The sequence below is a fragment of the Triplophysa rosa genome, linkage group LG22, assembly GCF_024868665.1.
Source record: "Triplophysa rosa linkage group LG22, Trosa_1v2, whole genome shotgun sequence".
In the NCBI taxonomy this organism is placed as follows: domain Eukaryota; kingdom Metazoa; phylum Chordata; class Actinopteri; order Cypriniformes; family Nemacheilidae; genus Triplophysa; species Triplophysa rosa.
Window position 1 is genome coordinate 91,304 of NC_079911.1, and position 21,043 is coordinate 112,346.

Below are 21,043 nucleotides of genomic sequence, written 5' to 3' on the forward strand. Positions count from 1 at the left end.
GCTGCAGTAAAGTGTGAGTTTAAAACGAGACAGACTGACTTAAAACAGAACAGACCCAATAATTGCTTAATAAAGGTTTGTAGTCTTTCTGCAAGACCCCACAAAGTCAATAAATCCCCCATAAGAGTCGTTTCCAGAGCCCTGTTTACTGTGCACTAAAGACAAGAGTTCTGTGTTCACTATTACTGCTGACTGACATGAAAAACATCATCTTTAGTTTGAAAACAGTCGGTAAATATTATTATTAATAACAAATTAGAACTGGAGGACTAGGTGTAATCATGAGGCAAGTAAAGATTCATTTGAGTGTTGATTCATGTGATTTTTTATGGCGGTCATTAGGTGCTACTTAGAACAACTAATCTGAAAAGTTTGGCAACCACTGGTTTAGTTAATACAATTATTACACAATAAAATAATAATATAAATTCATATTAACTAGGGTTGGGTACTGAAACCATACCCATGTATCCGGTATGTAACTGGACCGAATCAATACGCAGATTTCAGTGCCTCATTTCGGTGCCACTTAAATGCTGACTGAGCCGTCGATTGAGACATTTGGCCTCATTCACATGAACGAAAGTCAGAAACCTCGGATAATACAAATCCAACACATTTTATAGAATGGTTGAAAGGAACACCAATGATCTGTGATCCGCGCCCCACGAATCGGAACGCACATGACCCGTGGATTCTTCATAGTTCATGGCTCGACATTAACGCTTGTCCGGGACAAGTAAATGTTTTGTTTGGGCAAGTGAGAGAGAATAAGTAACTTGAAAAAACAACAACAACAGTGCGACAAACATGTAGAATAATAGTGTAGTGGTTGTGCTTGTTTGTGTGTGACAATAATCAGGAGTCCATGAATCCTGTTATTTCAATGTCATCTGGTTGTTCTGCGTGTCTGAGTGAATTATGTGCACAGTTTAACATACAACACGAGTGATGGTCGAGTATTTGTCTGCGTCTGCACTGTATGAGGACATGAACACATGAACTTCATCTCCAGAGTTGCTCTGAGAGTTTATTATGCGAGCGTTTTACTGTTTGAGTGAAGCTATCGGCAAACAAGCGTCTTCCCGAAGACCCGTCAAAATAAAAGTCCCGTTAAACTGAACACGGCCAGTGTAACGTAGTGTACTATAGTATTTTCTATTGAAAATTGTAGTTCCCTTGTAGTAAATTGATAAACACTGTATACTATAGTATACAGTGTAAATACTATAGTATACTACAGTAATTTATGTGGACGAATATACCACTATTGTACAGTATAGTAAAAAATGAAAAACACAGAACTTCAAAAAATGTAAACAAATTTAGGTCATCTAAAAATGATATGGCCCTAATTTATCCATCTGTATGTAATTAAAGGGGTCATGTCACGAACACATGTTTTTCTGTGTCTTTAGTGTGTTATAAGTTGCTCATGCATGTATTAGACATGTAAAATGGCAGAAATGAAAGTGTGGGAACAAAAGATGCATTCTAGGTAAAAGCGAATGCTCATCCAGACCTGCCTGAAACACCTCGTGTAACCACACCCCCACAAATCTACGTCACTTCGTAACATGACTAAGACCGCCCAAATCTAAACGCAAGTAAGGTGGGCGTACTTGTAAATCTCATTATATCGTCGCCGCCGCAACCATGTGGCATTGATGCTGTGTGTTTCATTGCGAAAAGAAAGACTCTTTGTTTGCCATGCCAAAAGATGAGACAACTAAAAACCAATGCTTGTTTCTATCTCAAACAAACTCTGTATGATGTATATCAGGACTATTCAATTGGCGGCCCGCGGGCCAAACCGGCCCTCGATGTAATTTGTTTTCCGGCCCTTCAAGTAGCACAGTGTGAAAAATAATCTCTAAATTGAGTTCAGTCGGGAACGGACTGACACGTGTCTGTTCCATTCAGCACGAGCTGCAGCAGCACAGAGCGGGAGTCACGTGATGTTAGACGAAAGGCGCGACTCGCAAGCAGCCTCTCCTGTGAGACGCAGTAAACAGGACAATGACGGACTAACTTTTATTAGTTTCATTTCTGACATTTTGCTAGCACGAATAGCCCCACCATTTCAAAAATACAGAGGCAAGGGCGGAGAATAGCGCGTCGGAGAACTCTGTAGGTTAATATTGTTTCACTGAATTTCTCTTTTTTTGTTATGCAGTTTTAAAATGCAACACATGAACATGTTTGAATGTAGAAACCCTGTTTGGGCGTCTTACAATGCATCAATGTTGTTGTTGTGCAGTTTAACATACAACATCAGCATGTTTAAATGTAGGAAAATACTTGGGGTGTCTTATTGGGCAAAAATACAACATACGGGCTCCCATAGTTAACTAACTTAGGACCCTATGATTGAATCGCGGAATCCAGGCATGGTGTGTAAATATGTAATCTGCAATTGTTTTGCATGTGCTCGTGGAGCTTTAAGAGAACGCATGCACATGACCTGTTTCACTGTTTCATGTGAGAAAAGCAACTGTCAAACCAAACACCCTTTGCGTCGACCTGTCAAAATAAAAGTCTTGTTAACTTGAACAAGTTATAACACTCCCACATTTTACCACACCATCCTTCTTGATTATTTTTATAGTTCAACCGCTGAGTATATTATTTACTTTAATAAAACAAAAACAATTTTATTTCCATTTTTATTTTTCCCTGTATGGTTCAACGTATCTACTGCAGGTTTTTAATATAGTTTATAAGTGAATACTGTAGTATACTGAAGTATTTTTTCATGTGGGCAAATATATTGTATAGTAAAAGACGGAAAACACAGAATCCAGAAAAATTTAAATGGAAAAAAGGGAATTTGGGAAAAAATAAAACGGATTTCTTACTGTTGTTGCATCATCCCTCGTATTGCAAGCCATATCTCTCCGGCCCCTCCTTTGGGATGCTTTTCATGAACTGGCCCCCATGACAAACTAATTGAATAACCCTGATGTATATGGTTGTTTGTTTATAGTCTTTATAACCTCGTAAATAAAAGGTAAAACAGTTAGCTATAGTTTTTAACTGTTTAACATCATTAATAAAACCTTACCAATCCTTTACATCCTGCTCAAGTCGCGCTGGCAAAGTTGATGTATCGGCTTGATCATCTTCATTTTCCCGATCAGATTCGGGCTCGAATTGACATAAGGAAGTATGATGACATTTTATCACCTGTCAGTACAATTGCTTGGGAACCTGATGTTCCGAGTGTTGTAAGAGGCGTTACATTTCCCTCACACGCTTGTATTCCACCAATCACAACGCACTGGTGAACTGGCCAATCATAGCACACCTCGCTCTTCAGAGCCATGAGCTTTGTAAAAAATCTGCACGTTTCAGAGAGGCGGAGCAAAGAGGAGATACAAACATGCACGGTATGTGGAAAATACAGCGTTTTTCAACCTTAAATCCTGTATACACATTGCATTACATCTGAAACAAACCATAATATTCCTTTTAGCTGTGTCATATGACACCTTTAATGTCTTTTGTCAGTTACCTGTCTATTCATGATGAACTGCACTTGCACTTTTTTTTAATGATGACAACAGACGATTTATACTTGTTCTACTACTGTTTGCCTGTGCTACCAAACTTTAAACCTCTGTAGCACAGTTTGCTATGTGCAAAAAAAGCTAACTTACAGCTTTTGCTATAAAACAAAGGCAAGCAGTAATTATTATGCTGTCATGGAGAGTAGGCCTATAACCAAATTCAGGCGGCCAAAGCGGACACTAGTTAAAATGCTTAGAAGCAAACTTGACCAATCTAAATCCGAAACAATTATATTGATTATATTATATTATAACTCAAATGAAATATCTTTTTTATCTTTGGACAAGTCATTTTTGTACTCGGACAAGTGAATGACAAATTTACTTGTCCGAAGGACAACCACATGACAATGCTTAATGTCAAGCCCTGGCATCTATCTATCTGTCAAGCTTTTTACTCTGCATGTATAGGCATATAATTATACTATTCATTATACATACTGTCTGTTTTTAAAATATGAACATATAATGTAGCCAAGAGGTCTCTGTAAATGGACTTAATCTGTTGATATATTCATCGCATTCTCTGCCCACATTTAATACAACTATGGCGAGCATTTAGTTGTAGCTGGAGGGCAAAAAAGGTAAACAGTAAACACTATAACATCTTTCTAGCAATGTTAGTGTACATGCTCATTTCCCTTTAACTGTGAATTTGTTGTGTATTTTTATTACTTAATATTTTTAATTGAACATTTTGTTCTTCACTTGTCATCCACTGGTGTTTTGTGGCTCTTTTTTCAAAAGTATCGATGTGGCACCGGTATCGGAAAAAACCCAAATGATACACAACCCTACATAAATTAAATAAAATATAAACAGTTATATTATTAGGCACTAGCCAGACCCATAAACGCAGAGCGGAAGTTAATTGCACGCGACAGATGAAACGCAAGCTATAAGCACTTATTGTTTTATTGCCTCCTTATGACAAATGGCTTTATTGTTTCCTCATTTTCTCTGTAAGTCACTTTGGATAAAAGCGTCTGCTAAATGTAAATATTTAACTAAATAAACCTAACATGATTAAAAACATGCGTCACAGGGGACGAAAAGAAATATCTAAATATCTATGTTTACAAGTAAAATTATTCCCAATTCAAATGAATAAAATTCTTTCAGAAAATTTGACAAGCTTTCTTTAAACTCCTGAACTAAAGCATTCCAATGCTTCTCACGCAGTTAAAATGCAATGACTTAGTGACTAAGTGTTGTGTCCTTCATGAAGTTGTGAATGATGTGAGTGAACTCCTAAACAGATAACGTCTCCGGTTACGTATGTAACCTCGGTCCCCTGAAAGGAGGGAATGAGACATTGAATAGCTATGCTAGAGGTTTCCCCCTCCTTCGCAAATACTGAAGCCTTATTGCATCGCGCCGGTAAATCTTACCGGCCAATTACGGGCGGGGCCTACGGCTATATAGTCCGACGCCGAGCGGCATTGCCTCAGAATCTTTCGACCAACGAACATGGATAAGACCCTGAGAAATACAACACAGCAGCTTATGCAATGTCTCGTTCCCTCCTTTCAGGGAACCAAGGTTACATACGTAACCGGAGACGTTCCGTTTCAAGTCCGTCTCTCGACAATGGGATGATTAAAATCCCGTTGTGTTGTGTCCCCACCTCCATAAAAAGCCTAAGGGCTAGACCCAAAGCATAGAGCCCATTGACTGCTTTCCCGGGGATACGAATGCCCTCCGGCTCAGGCCGAGCGAGAGTAAGCACATAACAGTATCCGCCACTCCTTACGGGCCGCAGTACCACTGAAGCCTTATGTAAAAGTGTAGCACAACACTAGAATTACACTGCGTTCCAAATTATTATGCAAATTGGATTTAAGTGTCGTAAACATTTAATTTTATATTGTTCAATTAAACTTATGGATGGTATTGTGTCTCAGTGCTCTTTGGATCACTGAAATCAATCTCAGACACCTGTGATAAGTAGTTTGCCAGGTGAGCCCAATTAAAGGAAAACTACTTAAGAAGGACGTTCCACATTATTAAGCAGGCCACAGGTTTCAAGCAATATGGGAAAGAAAAAGGATCTGTCTGCTGCCGAAAAGCGTCAAATAGTGCAATGTCTTGGACAAGGTATGAAAACATTAGATATTTCACGAAAACTTAAGCGAGATCATCGTACTGTGAAGTGATTTGTGGCTGATTCAGAGCACAGAAGGGTTCGTGCAGATAAAGGCAGAATGAGGAAGGTTTCTTCCAGACAAATTCATCGGATTAAGAGAGCAGCTGCAAAAATGCCATTGCAAAGCAGCAAACAGGTATTTGAAGCTGCTGGTGCCTCGGGAGTCCCGAAAACCTCAAGGTGTAGGATCCTCCAGATGCTTGCAGTTGTGCATAAACCTACTATTCGGCCACCCCTAACCAATGCTCACAAGCAGAAACGGTTGCAGTGGGCCCACACATACATGAAGACTAATTTTCAAACAGTCTTGTTTACTGATGAGTGCCGTGCAACCCTGGATGGTCCAGATGGATGGAGTAGTGGATGGTTGGTGGATGGCCACCATGTCCCAACAAGGCTGCGACGTCAGCAAGGAGGTGGCGGAGTCATGTTTTGGGCTGGAATCATGGGGAGACAGCTGGTGGGCCCCTTTAGGGTCCCTGAAGGTGTGAAAATGAACTCTGCAAGGTATGTAGAGTTTCTGACTGAGCACTTTCTTCCATGGTACAAAAAGAAGAACCATGCCTTCCGTAGCAAAATCATCTTCATGCATGACAATGCACCATCTCATGCTGCAAAGAATACCTCTGTGTCATTGGCTGCTATGGGCATAAAAGGAGAGAAACTCATGGTGTGGCCACCATCCTCCACTGACCTCAACCCCATTGAGAACCTTTGGAGCATCCTCAAGCGAAAGATCTATGATGGTGGGAGGCAGTTAGCATCAAAACAGCAGCTCTGGGAGGCTATTCTGACATCCTGCAAAGAAATTCAATCAGAAACTATCCAAAAACTCACAAGTTCAATGGATGCAAGAATTGTGAAGGTGATATCAAAGAAGGGGTCCTATGTTAACATGTAACTTGCCCTGTTAGGATGTTTTTGATTGAAATAGCTTTTGATTTCAGTAAATATGACCTCCTAATGCTGCAAATTCAACAAATGACCATTTTCAGTTTTTTACAACCTATGAAATGTTTTCAAACTCTGTTGTGCATAATAATTTGGAACAGTGCATTTTGAGTTTTTCATTTTTTAAATAAATACTGTTGTCAGTGGGAGGTTTGTTCAATAAAATTCCAAATGTACCCTAACTGTTGATTACTTGAAAATTATACTGACTGTCATTTGCATCGACTAATTAGGAAAACCAGAGAAAGATATCATTTGCATAATAATTTGGAACGCAGTGTATATATAAAATAACAGCACACTTACCCTGGTTGGTGCAGCCCAAGCGCATAAGCAGCTATAGAGAAACGCAGCATAGCCAGCTCAATCGCTTCCACGATCCAATGCGACAGTCTGTTTAGAAACCGGCAGCCCTCTAGGGCGGCCCCCGAAACAGACAAATAGCTGCTCTTCCTGTCTGAACGTGCTGGTGCTATTCAGGTAAATCCGCAACGCACGAACTGGACAGAGATGATGTGATGCTGACTCCGAGCTCTGAGGGGCAAAAACCTGGAGCGTAATGACCTGTGCTCTATATATGAAGTGGAAAGAACTTTAGGCACATACCCTCGCCTAGGCTGCAGCCTGACCATACAGTCATCCTGATTTGTCGGCATCATTTGCCGACAGTGCCTGTAAATCACCCACTCTCTTACCACACGCCAACGCGAGTAAAAGCGCCGTCTTAAATGAGAGCACTTTCAACTCCGCTGTATGCAGTGACTCAAAAGGCGGTCCGGAGAGCGCATCAAGCACTAGCGAAAGGTCCCATACCGGCATCATGATGGGATGCGACGGGCATAATCGCTGCGCTCCTCTTAAGAAAGCAGCAACGAGACGATGCTTTCCTACAGTACGACCATCGATGGGCAAATGAAAAGCCGAGATAGCAGCCGTATACACCTTGAGCGTAGATGGCATACGTCCCGCATCCAGACGATCCTGTAAAAACGATAGTACAACCGATAAATCGCAGCTATCTGCAATCTCGTCGACCGCTCCCCAGCCCATCAGCGTAGTGACAACTTTCCTGCTGACCACTCTGCCCATCTGAACTCCCTGCTCGAACATAATCGTGTTGAACCAGGGGATCAGCGTCCATGCGCAGCCATGAGTCACCACTATGCGCAGCCGGCCCTCTCGCCATGATCTGTGTGGCACTCGGGATTTCAGCCATAACTGAAGTGGTCTCATATGCAAAAGTCCAAGATGGCATACATCAGCCCCAGCAGCCGCTGAAAGCTTTTTAGCGACATCACTCTTCCCGGTCTGAAAGAGGTGTGAGCGCTGATCAAAGACTGCACCCGTTCTCGTGAAAGGCTCGCTCTCATAGATTGAGAGTCCTGTATCATCCCTAAGAACGTAATGCTCTGCGCGGGGCGCAGTTTGCTCTTCTGCACATTGACAGTCAGTCCCAGACTCTCTATATGTGCCAAAAGCTGATGCTTGTGATCCTCCAGCACATCTCGCGACTGAGCAATGACCAGCCAATCGTCCAGATAATTCATGATGCGTATGCCGCTCTGTTTGAGAGGGGCCAGAGCTGCATTCATACACTTTGTGAACGTTCTCAGAGCCAACGCCAAACCAAATGGAAGGACTCTGAACTGATACGCTCTGTCGTCGAATGCAAATCTCAGGAATCGCCTTTGACGGTGGGCTATTTGGACGTGAAAATAGGCATCTTTTAAGTTCACAGATATAAACCAGTCCCTGAGCTGAATGTGCACGAGGATCTGTTGCACAGTTATCATTTTGAATAAGCACTTTGCTAACGCACGGTTCAGCGGTCTCAAATCCAGAATAGGACGAAGATCCCAGTCTTTCTTGGGAACAAGAAAATAATGACTGTAAAGACCGCTCTTCATGCTCTCTGCGGGGACTTCTATCGCCTGCTGGAGAGGAGAGAACGGATCTCTGCTCGCATCCCTGTCTGGCACATCTGACATTATCACGCCGCTGAAGCGGGGTGGTCTGTGTGCAAACTGAATTGTATATCCGTTTGTGATCGTCTTCATTACCCATTCCGACACTCCTGGAAGCGCGCGCCACGCGTCCGTATAGTGTGACAGGGGCTGAAATGTGTTGTGACACATTTGTAATGAGCCGCCGTCTGATGACAGAGAGCGGTTGACCATCCAGCGAACAGGGGTGATGTCTGCCACACCGGCCACTCTGTCGGCATGTGCCGAGGGGACACTCGTGTTTAGACTGGGAAAGTGTGGCGGGTTCGTAACCCATGGAGGTTTGGTTTGTTTTTATGGCAAACTTTATTGGCATATAACGTATCAAACATCTTCCCATACCGCCTGTAACATGCCAGGGGGCGGGCAGATTTAATACAACACAATGAACATTTTTGCATGCCAGCTCCTCACTCGTCTCTCCGGGCGAGCGTTTCTTCCTCAGACCACTCCCATAAGGAACGCTGCTGCTCCGATACCGGCTTCGAAGGACGGGGCCCCGTTTTCCTCGGGTATCGCGGCTGCCTCGCCTTCAGTCTCGGGGCCGAGCCCATCCTCGCACCGAGCAGATGAGGATCTGGATCTCGGTGGGGGAGCCACTGGCCGCTCTCGCTTCGGCAGGAAGTGACTCAGGGCTTTCGACTACTTTGAGCCTTGAAAAACTTCTCAGAGAAAGAGCCCACAGCGTCGCCGAACAAGCCCTGTGGGAAGATCGGGGTATCCAGTAGCATAGCTCTCTCTGACTCTCTCATATCCGCCAGCGGTGTCTCCGCAGCGTGACCAAGCTGCCCATACAGCGACCGATCCCCTGAGCCATCATCTTAGTAGCCTTGAGCGCTAAGTCAGTAGCAGAGCGCAGCTTTTTAAAGGACTCCGAGTCCGGACCCGCCTCATCCAGCGTTTGCAACATCCTGGCTTGAAAAGCTTGGAGGACAGCCATAGTGTGAACCGCTGACGCTGCTTGGCCAGCTGCCAAGTACACTTTCTCAGCCAGGTGGTTTGTAGTGCGGCATGGCTTAGACGGGAGAAGCGGCATGGATTTCCACCCACATGCGGTCGGGCAGAGGTGTGCCGCTACAGCTTCCTCGATGGGTGGCGTTTTCGAGTATCCCACTCGGTCGGCCCCATCCACAGGGTGGAACATTTTAGATCCCACCGGCTGAGCGCGAGTAAATAGGGGCAGTGCCAAGAGCGCGATATTTCCTCGTGCAGAAAGGTGCAGGTCTCTGGGGTGCGGCGGGCTGGCGGTTGGATTGCAGATACTTCATATCTAGCCTGTTTTTGGTCGGCTGCTCAGGCGGCGACCACTCAAGCCCCAAGTCCCGGACTGCTTCGGAGAGGATCCTCTCCAGCTCGTCGTCGACCAGGGTAGGCGACTCACGTGGCTCGGTGCAGTGGGACGCCCAATCGTCCGACTTCGACGCCACAAGCGACAACGCCTCATCGCTGTCGCCTTCTTCACGTTCGGTCCCAAACGACATTATATCTCTCACATAATCTTCTGGGCTAAGGTCAGGGCTTTGCGAAGGATACCGGAGGTCCGCCCACGTGGCTAGCATGTGCGGTCATCGTGGGGGCCTAGAGCACATGGCCTCCCGGTATTTTCCTCCCGTGGCCCGGAGGGGATGGTGGGACCAGGGTTAATGCAGTTGAGGATCACGGATATCCTAGCACGGAGGGTTTTGACCGACATCTGCTCGCAGCAGGGGCAGTCAGACCCATCCAGCGCGGCTTCCAAGTGGGCTCGGGCCAGACAGAAGACACACGCATCGTCGGGGAGCTCCATGGGTCCACCGCACGCGCAACACTGCTTAATCGACCTGCTTAATTCTTGCCGCATCGCCGAAGGGGAACCGGTGATCGTCATCTTCTAGAAGTGTGGTCAACGGCGAGAAGAATGTAGGTAAGTCCACAGATGCTTGCTTCGTGAAGGAGAAAGATTCTGAGGCAATGCCGCTCAGACGCTGAAGCCTCATTGGCCGGTAAGATTTACCGGCGCGATGCAATAAGGCTTCAGTATTTGAGAAGGAGGGGGAAACCCCTAGCATAGCTATGCAATGTCGAGAGACCGACTTGAAAGGGAACTGCTCCTTAAGAGTAATATTCCACTTTTACTACTCCTATAGTGTGCACTATAGTGCCTTATTATATCTACATTCTATTTGTGTATATATATATATATATATATATATATATAAAACTCTACCTCTACTCTACTTAAGACTCTACCTCTACTCTAAATTATCCATTTGCACAAGTGTACATACAATCTGTTAATATGTATATTCTACTATATGTTCTACCCTGTACAATGTCTCTTATATGTTATTACCCCCCCATTTTCTGTACAATAGTCTCTTATTTTATATATGCATATTTAGAATCCTTTAGACTGTAAATATCATTATTAGGGCCCGAGCACGTAGGAGCAAGCCAACGGCTTGCGCCGTAGTGCAGAGCCCTTTTGTTTCTGTGTTGTTTCTTCTTCTTCTCCCTCTTTGATCGCTAATTTGAAGGCCTAAACATGCTCAAAAACTCACAATAACTTGCACACGCATCAGACCTGGTGGAAATTTACGTCTGATAGGGTTTTAAAATTAGGCATGGCAAAATGGCTCGCTAGCACCACCTAGAACTGTCCAGACCGCTACGCAAAACGTACATGCACCAAATTTGGTAGGCTCATGGAACACCCCGAATCATTAAGAAAAGTATCTTGGAGCATATCTCTAAACCCAACAGGAAGTCAGTTATTTTTAATTTCCTGTGCAATTTGGTAAATTTTTGTAATTTCCAGGCGTCATACTTTAACGAACTCCTCCTAGAGTTTTAATCCGTTCAACATCATATTCATGTCATTCTAATCTTGAGGTCTTTGCGAAGCTAAATTGTGGAGATCTTGACTTTTCATGGGGGAACGTGACCCTGGCGGCCATCCAAAGTTTGGCGTTTTGCCATGAACACAAAGTTGTTGTAACTCAGGCCTACAATGTCCAACAGGCCCCAGACTTCACACATTTGATAAAAGTCCTGGCCTGAAGACATCTACATGGTAATATTCAGATACTGTTATAGCGCCACCTGGAGGAAACAGGAAGTGGCATGTTTCAAACTGTGATTAACTCATAGAGATTCAAACAGGTCAGCATTATATTTGGCCAGTATGATCTTCAGACCTTTGTGACGATACATTGCAAGTTCCTGACTTTTCGTTCAGGGGTGTGTCCGTGGCGGCCTGACAAAGTATGATGTTTCGCCATGAAACAGGAAGCTATAGTAACTCAGGCACACAATGTCTGACCAGCCTCACACTTCACATGTTTGATAATAGTCCTGGCCTGAACACATATCAATGTCAGTGTTTACTCATAGCAATAGCGCCACCAGCTGGCAAAAGGGAATGTGACACATCTAAATAAATAAATCCTACTATAATTCGCCTGCATAAATGTTATCGCCTACCATTTACTGTTTTCCTTACACAATCGTGCAGCGATTGCACTTACTTGTCTATCATCTCAATACCAAGAAAGAAATCTCTTGGACCCATGCTCTAAACCCACCGAGAAGTCATTTACTTTCACTTTCCACTGCACGTTCTGTGCAGTTTTTTTCCTTTTCCAGGTGTCCTACTTTAACAAACTCCTCCTATGAACATCATATTTTGTTAGTCTCACGTCAAGTTTTTTGTGATGCTAAATGACCTTGAACCTTGAACGCTCATGTGCCGGTTTCGCGCACACATTTGTGTGTATGCAGGCTTAGTGAATGAGACCCGCTGTCCAGTCTGCTCCAAACTTAACATGTTTGATAAGAGTCATGCCCCGAAAGACGTGTTAAATATGTCAATATTAACCTACGGTATTGCGCCACGAACTGGCAGCAGGAAATCTGGTACATGTAAATAAATTGAAGTCTTTCTATAATATAACTTCCTATATGCGCATTGTCCACCGTTCGCTCTTCCTGAGGCCGACGGCTGGTGGTTGCACCGGGTTGCGGTGGCACTTTCCGCGAGGGTCCGAACATCGCTGCTCGCTGCTTTAATATTTGTATTGTCATTGTGTTGAATGCCTGTACTAGAAGCTTCCAAAGAAAATTCCTTGTGTGTGCAAGCACACTTGGTAATAAAGCTCTTCTGATTCTGATGATGGGAGTCAACTCTCAATTCAGAATCAAACCCTTAACACAAACTCCATTTTCAAATGAAATCTTGTGTTGATGTTTGTGCGTACGATGACTCCCGTTTGGTGCGCACACACATCTCAATGCAACATTCAGTGTGTGTCTGGAGTGCACATGTGTAAAAATATCATGACGGTCACACAGACAGTATTGAGTATGAACGGAGCGTTACCTTTCCTCCACACACGAGCGTGCCGCCCTGCTGTTTGGCTTGGTCTATAGCTGACAGATACTGCTGAACAGCCTGTTTGGTGTGCAGAGGTCCATACAGAGTGTTTGCTGTTATTAAATAAAGAAGAATGAACACAGGGCCTGTTTATAACACTACTACTGTCATCCAGAGGAATCAACTCACGGTCCCAGGGGTCGCCCATTCGGATCTGTTTGTAGGCTTTAGAGAGCTTCGCCACAACCTCGTCGTGAACACTTTCATGAAGAATCTACATAAAGAATGGAGCGGTTACATTCAGAGATCAACAGACAGCACACTTTCCATCTAGTGCATGTGTCTTTAGTATATCACACTAACAAGTCTTCTGGTAGTAGTGCAACGCTGACCGGCCGTTCCTACGGAGGCAAAGACAGTGGACGGCACAACCAGACTGAGATCAGCGTCCTCGAACACTGTAACAAACACAACTGCATGACATCTGTGGACCACCAGAGCTGCTTATCCAAAAACATCAAGAAGTAAAACGTTCAAAGAGGCTTTAGTGAGTGAAATGTGTCCCACCTATGATGGCGTTGTTTCCTCCCAACTCCAGCAGCTGGCGACCTGAACAACATCAATGTCATGACGTCATCAGAGAGCTTAAGAAACTAGCCAACAACGCTCTGCTTTTCTGTGTTTCTAAACAGTGCGTCAATCTATTTAGACATCAGTGAATTACAAGAGGATAATTCTGCACATTTCTGTGTGGGTGAGAGCGATGAACGCTAGACATTCTTGTCATAACTGCTCATTTACTCAGTAATCACATCACAACATACCATCATACTGAGAAAGGAAGAAGAACTGCAGATGGGCTCAAACTAGGGCTGTGCATTAAACACCTTCATTATGATTGACACGCTATGGAAAATTCTTATTATCCAAAGTGGCTTTTTTAAGTAGGAGAGCATATAAACATTTTGTCAACACTCTAAACCAGGGGTCTTCAACTACTTTTCTTTGAGGGCCAGACTCCAAAAGTATAAATAGGATGCGGGCCACTTTTTTTTACCATATTCTCATTTCTTCTGTTATTTTGTATTTCTGTTATTTATTGCGTTTTGTTCCTTTTATACTGTTTTTGTTGCTGTTACTTATAGGCCATGATTAAAACATGCACACAAATATTGCATCCAGTATTTGTGCCTTTTCATGATATTAAATTAAAAGGGATATTGTCTTTTTAAATGTATTTTATATTCCTTAATACGTTACTTTACCCAAATATTGCTACTAATTTACTCACCCACAGTCCTCCAGTACATCGAGATGTGGGTGGCATTGTTTTTTCAAGAAGATATTTCTGAAGATATTTGGTTGAATTAATTAAAGTTAAATCAATAAAAGTAAAAAACGCAAATACATTCAACACAAAAGTAATCCCTGCCCCTTGTGACGTTAAATTAGCGTCTTATAAAGCGAGTCAATTGATCTCTGCAAGAAACTGAACGCTATTATCACATCTTCGGGTGAATTCCGATCGCATTCATGCGCCCCCCGCACTTATAGGGCAGAGCCTTTGTATAGTGCGAGTTCTGGGGGAGATGAACAGCTGTTCTTCGTAAATATAGCCGTTATACATAATGAATGCATTAATAAAAACAACACAGTTGCCCCCTTATCTGAGACAACCGTTCACGTGGTGTACCCTTCCTACAGTTAGCCTACTTTCAAGGGCACTAAACGTGTTTTAGAACACGACCTATCGTGTGCGCAAACCGATTGCCTGTGGCTGTGCAATGCATTGCTGATTATAACGTTGTAAATAACATTAAGTTTCTTGGACTGACCGATCAAATCGCTTTAAGACGTAAAACATTATGAGCCGCAGGAATTACTTTCGTTTTGAATGTAGAAGCGACTTTTAAAGATGTGGCGTCTCAGGAGGACGTGCATTTAAAGCACACCGTTCTTAAAGTCTCTCCACTTATTTGAAATGTTAAGGCGGGCCAGGTAAAGATGATTGACGGGCCGCATTTGGCCCGCGGGCCGCCAGTTGACTAGCCCTGCTCTAAACAGTACCGTTAGTTTACAAGGCCATGCTACTAGGACGACTAAATCTTCATTTTTCCAATGAAATGATTACCTAGAAAGCCTCAGGAGAAGTGTTGCACGTCTCTGAGGAACACACAGCGTGGTTTCTTTGCTAAATAAATGCGTTTCTTGAGTAAATCTATTAATCAGTGGCTCATTCATAGAGTCATTCACTGCATTCCTGAACGAATTCAGCTAAACCAATCAATTCATGACATTTACCACCACCACCTACTGGCAGTTTTTCCTTCTTCAAAGAATTTGAACAGTATTAATAACAATCAGGGATGGAATACTGACCGGGCCAATGGGGCCAGTGCCCAGGTGCCCTTAACATCCATAAGCCCGAAGGGGCCCTGGGCTTCAAGGTTGCAATATGGTACAAAGAACCAAACAACAATGAAAACAAATGTTTATCTATGTTTAATATATGGGTCCCATAGCCTTTAAAAGGCCTCTGTGGATACGCTGTAAAAAGTGAAATGATCAACAAATCATGGCAACATATGTTTTTATGCAAATTTAACTTAATTAAAATAGCATTTTAATAGCTTTTGCTTGATGATTTGATGTATACAGACACATGTCACAGGTGAATTTTATGCTGAGAAATCATTTTTTATTTATGTGATGCATTAAATACATGCATGTTTGACAGTTAATTAAAGACGTGTTTTTCATATGCCTTCATTTGGTCCATTGTTGATTTTTCGCTGTTTAGCTAATATTAGACTTCTATAAACCCTGTACAGATTATTTTTAGCATGCATATAGCGCATGCATTTGACGCAGAGCGAGAACGGTTTTAATATTCATTATCATCTTAACTTTCACTTTCTATAACTGTGAATGTGCAGCTAAGGGAAAGAACGGCAAAATTGTTGGAGGGGGGCTCTTGGAGGTAACTGGCCTCAGGGCCCTTTTGAAGTCATAATCCGTCCCAGATAACAATACTAATAAATTGGTGATAGTTCGCCCAGAAAAGAAAATTCTCCTTATTTACATGTACTTCCCTCATGTGGTTTCAAACCTGAATGACTGTTTCTTCCAGAAAAAGGAAGATATTTCCTAAGAATATTGGTAACCAAACTGTTTAGGTCTTTAATTATATACAAATAATAATCTAATCGAGTTTGGAGAAGGAAGACTGTTCAAAAGTTCTTGGATGTTAAATGACACTGTGCAAGATTATTGTTTAAATTGGTCAGTTTGTGTGCATATCAGGGATTTTAAAATCTTTTGAAATCTACATCACGCGTGACCTTTCCAACGTGATTGTGTAATACGGAGGTAGTGGACGCGCATTCCTGGAGGACCCCGAGGCAGAGCAAGCCATATATTTATGTTGAAAAAGTATAGAATATTTAAGTTTTCTTGGAAAATGGTTTGGCTAGACAACACCCTTATTCATCGGCTGGTGTCCTGTAGAGTCTTTTGAAGCTGCCATGAAACTGAAATTTGGACCTTAACCAACAGACACCCCCCCCACGTTTAAGTGCATTGAACCCTGGAAAGCTTTCCTCAAAAGCCTCAATTTGTTTTCAACAGAAGAAATAAACACACGGAGGACTTGTAAGACATGTGGGTGAGTGAATCATCATGACATTTTCATTTTAAAGGGAATTTAATAAATCACCACATCATGTAATTAATTAGATGAAAAACTGTAATGGCTTCCCAGCCCTAGTTCAACCATGTCTGTATCCTCATCTCTACAGCTGTGTTAAGTGTTTTTAAAACTGCCAAATATAAAAAACAAACTTCTGTCATTTGACATGGAATGGAACGTGTGTTGCAGTCACATGATTGTCTCACGGCACTCTCAACTGGCCATCAATTCAAAATACAACCCACTACACATTACTCCATATACTGATCTCCTCAATTTAGGAAAACTAACAGAACATAGATCAGTTTACATGAAATTACTTAAATGTAATAAGCTGTCAAAAGGAATATGAAAAGCAAGCTGCTGTTACGACAGGGTTAGATATGAACTTACCAAAGCGCTCCTGCACCATCATTGCCACCTGTTTACCCACATGAGTGCTGCCTGTGAATGAGAGCAGACTCACTCGCTCGTCTCCAGCCATGGCCATGCTGCGCTCGCGCACGCACGGACACACACACACACACACACGCACGCGCACACACACAAATGCACGCGCACACACAAACGCACGCGCACACACACACACGCACACACACAAACGCACGCGCACACACACACACACAGAATAAGTAACTGTGAAATGAACAGTAACAGTGTGTGTAAGAATTATGTGCGTGTTTGGATTACACACCCAATGTCCGCACCACCACAGGTCATAGAGCATATAGCACCTGGAAGATTATTCTTCTCCAACACTTCAGCAACAATTCTGCACAACAAACACACAAAATCAATAACAAAATAATGGGGGTGAAAGAGTTATTGTAGGGCATTCTATTCTGCACAGATCTACAGCTGTGCTGCTACTTTTACACACTTCTTTAACTTGAATTCAACAGTAAAACAAATCAAAGTCAATGAGTAACTTTCAATTATGTGAAATAATCACCATCTCAATATTGGCCAAAATAATCGTGATTAGAACACGTCATAATCGAGCAACAGAGTGTATGATCTAATATTCACATGTAGAAAAACACAATTCTCTTGTTTTTAGGATGATTGACATGTGATAAATGAAATGAGAGGAACAGGTACTTTGATACAGCCACGCTGGTGAGAGGTGTGCTCGGAGCTCCTTTCCTACAGACAGGATAAACATCCCATTATAAACACACACACATGTACACATGAAAGCCATGAGAGAAGAGAGACTCTGACCAGAGACAGACGTTGCCGCAGATGAGAGCGAGTGCGTTATTCCAGCCGTACACGGCCACAGGGAAGTTAAACGCTGTGATGATTCCCACCAGACCCACAGGATTCCACTGCTCGATGAGCGCGTGACCCGGCCCTGAAACACAACACAACACTCAGTACCACAACACATGTGGGAATGAGTGAAGCCTCAGGTCTTTAACTCACGTTCAGAGGGTAAGATGGGTCCACCGATCATCCGAGAGAGACCCACGGCATAGTCACACACATCCACATACTCCTGTACCTCACCAACACCCTCCACATAGATCTTACCCATTTCCAGTGACACCTGCACACAACACACATCACAACACACACACATCACAACACACATCACATCACAACACACATCACATCACAACACACATCACATCACACATCACATCACAACACACATCACATCACAACACACATCACATCACAACACACATCACACCACAACCCACACACGCACGCACGCAAACACACACACACACACACACTGTTGGCACATCATGACTCTTGACATGAGATGAAACACTTGAGTGTTACCAGACTGCCGAGAGCTTTGATCTTTCGTCTGAGAGCATCACCAATCTGTCGAACGATCTCGCCTCTCTTTGGAGCAGGAACCTGAATGGGAGAATGTTCAATTACATCTGTTCACTGGACACTTCACTAGTGTTTCTAGAACAAAATATGTGTATATATTTTATATAGACAATATATACACTAAAATATGCAGATGCACTACAGCTCCCTGTAGTGCATCTGCATATTTTAGTGTATATATTGTTACTAAAGCATGGTAATACTTTTAATATGAACCACCACATCACAATCACTTAAAAAAAAAAACTAAAGCATATACCATACAAATGACCTGCAGTACAATTTAATATTATTTAAGAAAATCTCAGTGTGAAAACCAGTCTACCAAAATTACAAGTTAGTTTACAAGTATTACAACACAACAACACTTGAACACATAACTATCACGATCGAACGTGAGAGAGAGAGAGAGAGAGAGAGGGAGGGAGAGAGGGAGGGAGAGAGAGAGAGAGAGAGAGAGAGAGAGAGAGAGGGAGGGAGGGAGGGAGGGACTTTGACTTTTAAGAGTCCATTTACTACAAAAAGTTTAAAATACATTAATTCAAAATCATATTAATTAAATAAAAAATTTAAAAAAGGTAAATTATAAAGATAAAAAATAATATTAACAATTAACACCTAGACATACATTTCCAAGACGCCATCATCATTCACATCACAAAAACACTGGTTTACAGTCCATTTATGTTTAAACATTTCCATGTCATTGACCAGTTTATTTATAGTAAGTAAACTCAATTTTTATACGAGATTCTAGTAGGCCTAGTAAAGAGAGAAAAAATCAGAAAAGAAAGTTGACCCAGACAAGAAGAGTAAACAGCCATTATTATTTCTTAGATTTCCCCTTCACTTTACTTATCTTTCTACCTGTTCTGAGTACAGTTAGATGTTTATTTAAACGAAATCTTTTTTGTTGAGAAAGTTCATCATTACTGCTTAATTTCTTAGCCCGAATCACAGAAGAAATAAACTTCTCAACATCAGGAAAATGTTCACTCACTTCAACACCTGTTTTTCCTTTAGTTTTATCAAGGAAAGTGTTTATCTGATCAATAGTATACAGGTCTGTCTCAACCCTGTTAGACACATCAGACCATTGCTCCTCATCTCTTATTCCATCATCAGTATACTGTGACAAACTCTCAGTCTCATCGGCCATATTTTCCTCAGAAACACCTGACTGTACGAGATCACTGCCCTCACACAGATCTTCAGCATCACTCTGATCATCATCATTAACGTTAGCAACACTCACAACAGCTTTCTCAGGTAAGATAGTGCATTCAGGTTTCTCCACACTGCCAGTATTGACATGAATGCCACTCACCTCTTGCTGCCCCTTCACTTCCTGTGTAACTCTTTGATCCTGTTCTTCAGAGCTCCCTGAGATTCTGCCTTATTGCTATGATCAGTATGATCGCCGTCGCCATGAGAAATAGACGCGCGTTGCTCGTTTTTATGCGGACACGCGAATCGCTTGTGTCCCAAATCACCGCATTCAAAACATCTCATATTCTCAGTGCTCGCATACACCATGAAAGAATCCTTACCGTGAGTAACACGGGAAGACACCTCCAAGGTTCGCTCTTGAGAGTTAAGAAACATGTAAACTAGGGCTGTCACGATGATTAAATAATCGTCTCATCGCGATTGTTTGACCTCATCGCGATGATTTCGGATCATCGCAATTATTGCACATCTCTATAGAAGACACTAGGGGGAGCTGTAGTGCATCTGCATATTTTAGTGTATATATTGTTACTAAAGCATGGTAATACTTGTAAAATGTACCACCACAACACAATCACTTAAAAAAAAACTAAAACATATACAAATTACCTGCAGTACAATTTAATATTATTTAAGCAAATCTCAGTGTGAAAACCAGTCTACCAAATTTTCATTAACACACAAGTAAAATTTTACTGTAGTCTTACAAGTGAGAAAAAAACAGACTAGAAGCTTTTCTATGACTGATAGTATTTTAATGGTGGCTTCAATTCACACCTGATCAATTTACTTCATTTACAAGTATTTGGTGGTTGTATTATTGACAGGTAAAAGCCTAAACCTTAAATATATGATGACCCATTTTTTTCCGATGTATTTCCAAGAAAAAAACATAGTCTTGTATTCAGAACAATATGGTCGTTTCAATCGCTGAATCAAAAATGTATGAGAATTACATGTCAAAGCCCTAAAACAGACAATTAATCGCCATAACCGCAATGATTTATTAGACAATTAATCGTCAATCAAAGTTCATAATCGTGACAGCCCTATATACTGTATGAAAGAGTAAACGTTTTATTGTTTATAGAGTGTAAAGCACTTGCTTAAACATGTAGAGGAGAAAAACACATATGCAAGGCTGCTCTTTGCTGACTTTAGTTCAGCCTTTAATACAATCTGGCCAAACAAATTAATAGCTAAACTGCTCTCATTGGGATTGAACACACAATGCTATGCAATTGGATCTTG

The 21,043-nt window shown here is 42.2% G+C and overlaps 1 protein-coding gene across 1 annotated transcript in view; it reads right to left on the reverse strand.

Annotated features, from left to right (window-relative positions):
• aldh7a1 (aldehyde dehydrogenase 7 family, member A1) overlaps window positions 1-21,043 on the reverse strand; it is a 41,788-nt gene that overhangs the window by 9,078 nt on the left and 11,667 nt on the right. The window contains exons 4-13 of the mRNA XM_057320500.1: window positions 18,503-18,583; window positions 18,137-18,260; window positions 17,933-18,065; window positions 17,810-17,854; window positions 17,403-17,480; window positions 17,102-17,199; window positions 13,588-13,629; window positions 13,384-13,478; window positions 13,210-13,294; window positions 13,027-13,133 (exon numbers count right to left, since the gene is read on the reverse strand). Of these exons, the coding sequence (XP_057176483.1) occupies window positions 13,027-13,133; window positions 13,210-13,294; window positions 13,384-13,478; window positions 13,588-13,629; window positions 17,102-17,199; window positions 17,403-17,480; window positions 17,810-17,854; window positions 17,933-18,065; window positions 18,137-18,260; window positions 18,503-18,583 (888 nt within the window). The remainder of the gene's footprint in view (window positions 1-13,026; window positions 13,134-13,209; window positions 13,295-13,383; window positions 13,479-13,587; window positions 13,630-17,101; window positions 17,200-17,402; window positions 17,481-17,809; window positions 17,855-17,932; window positions 18,066-18,136; window positions 18,261-18,502; window positions 18,584-21,043) is intronic.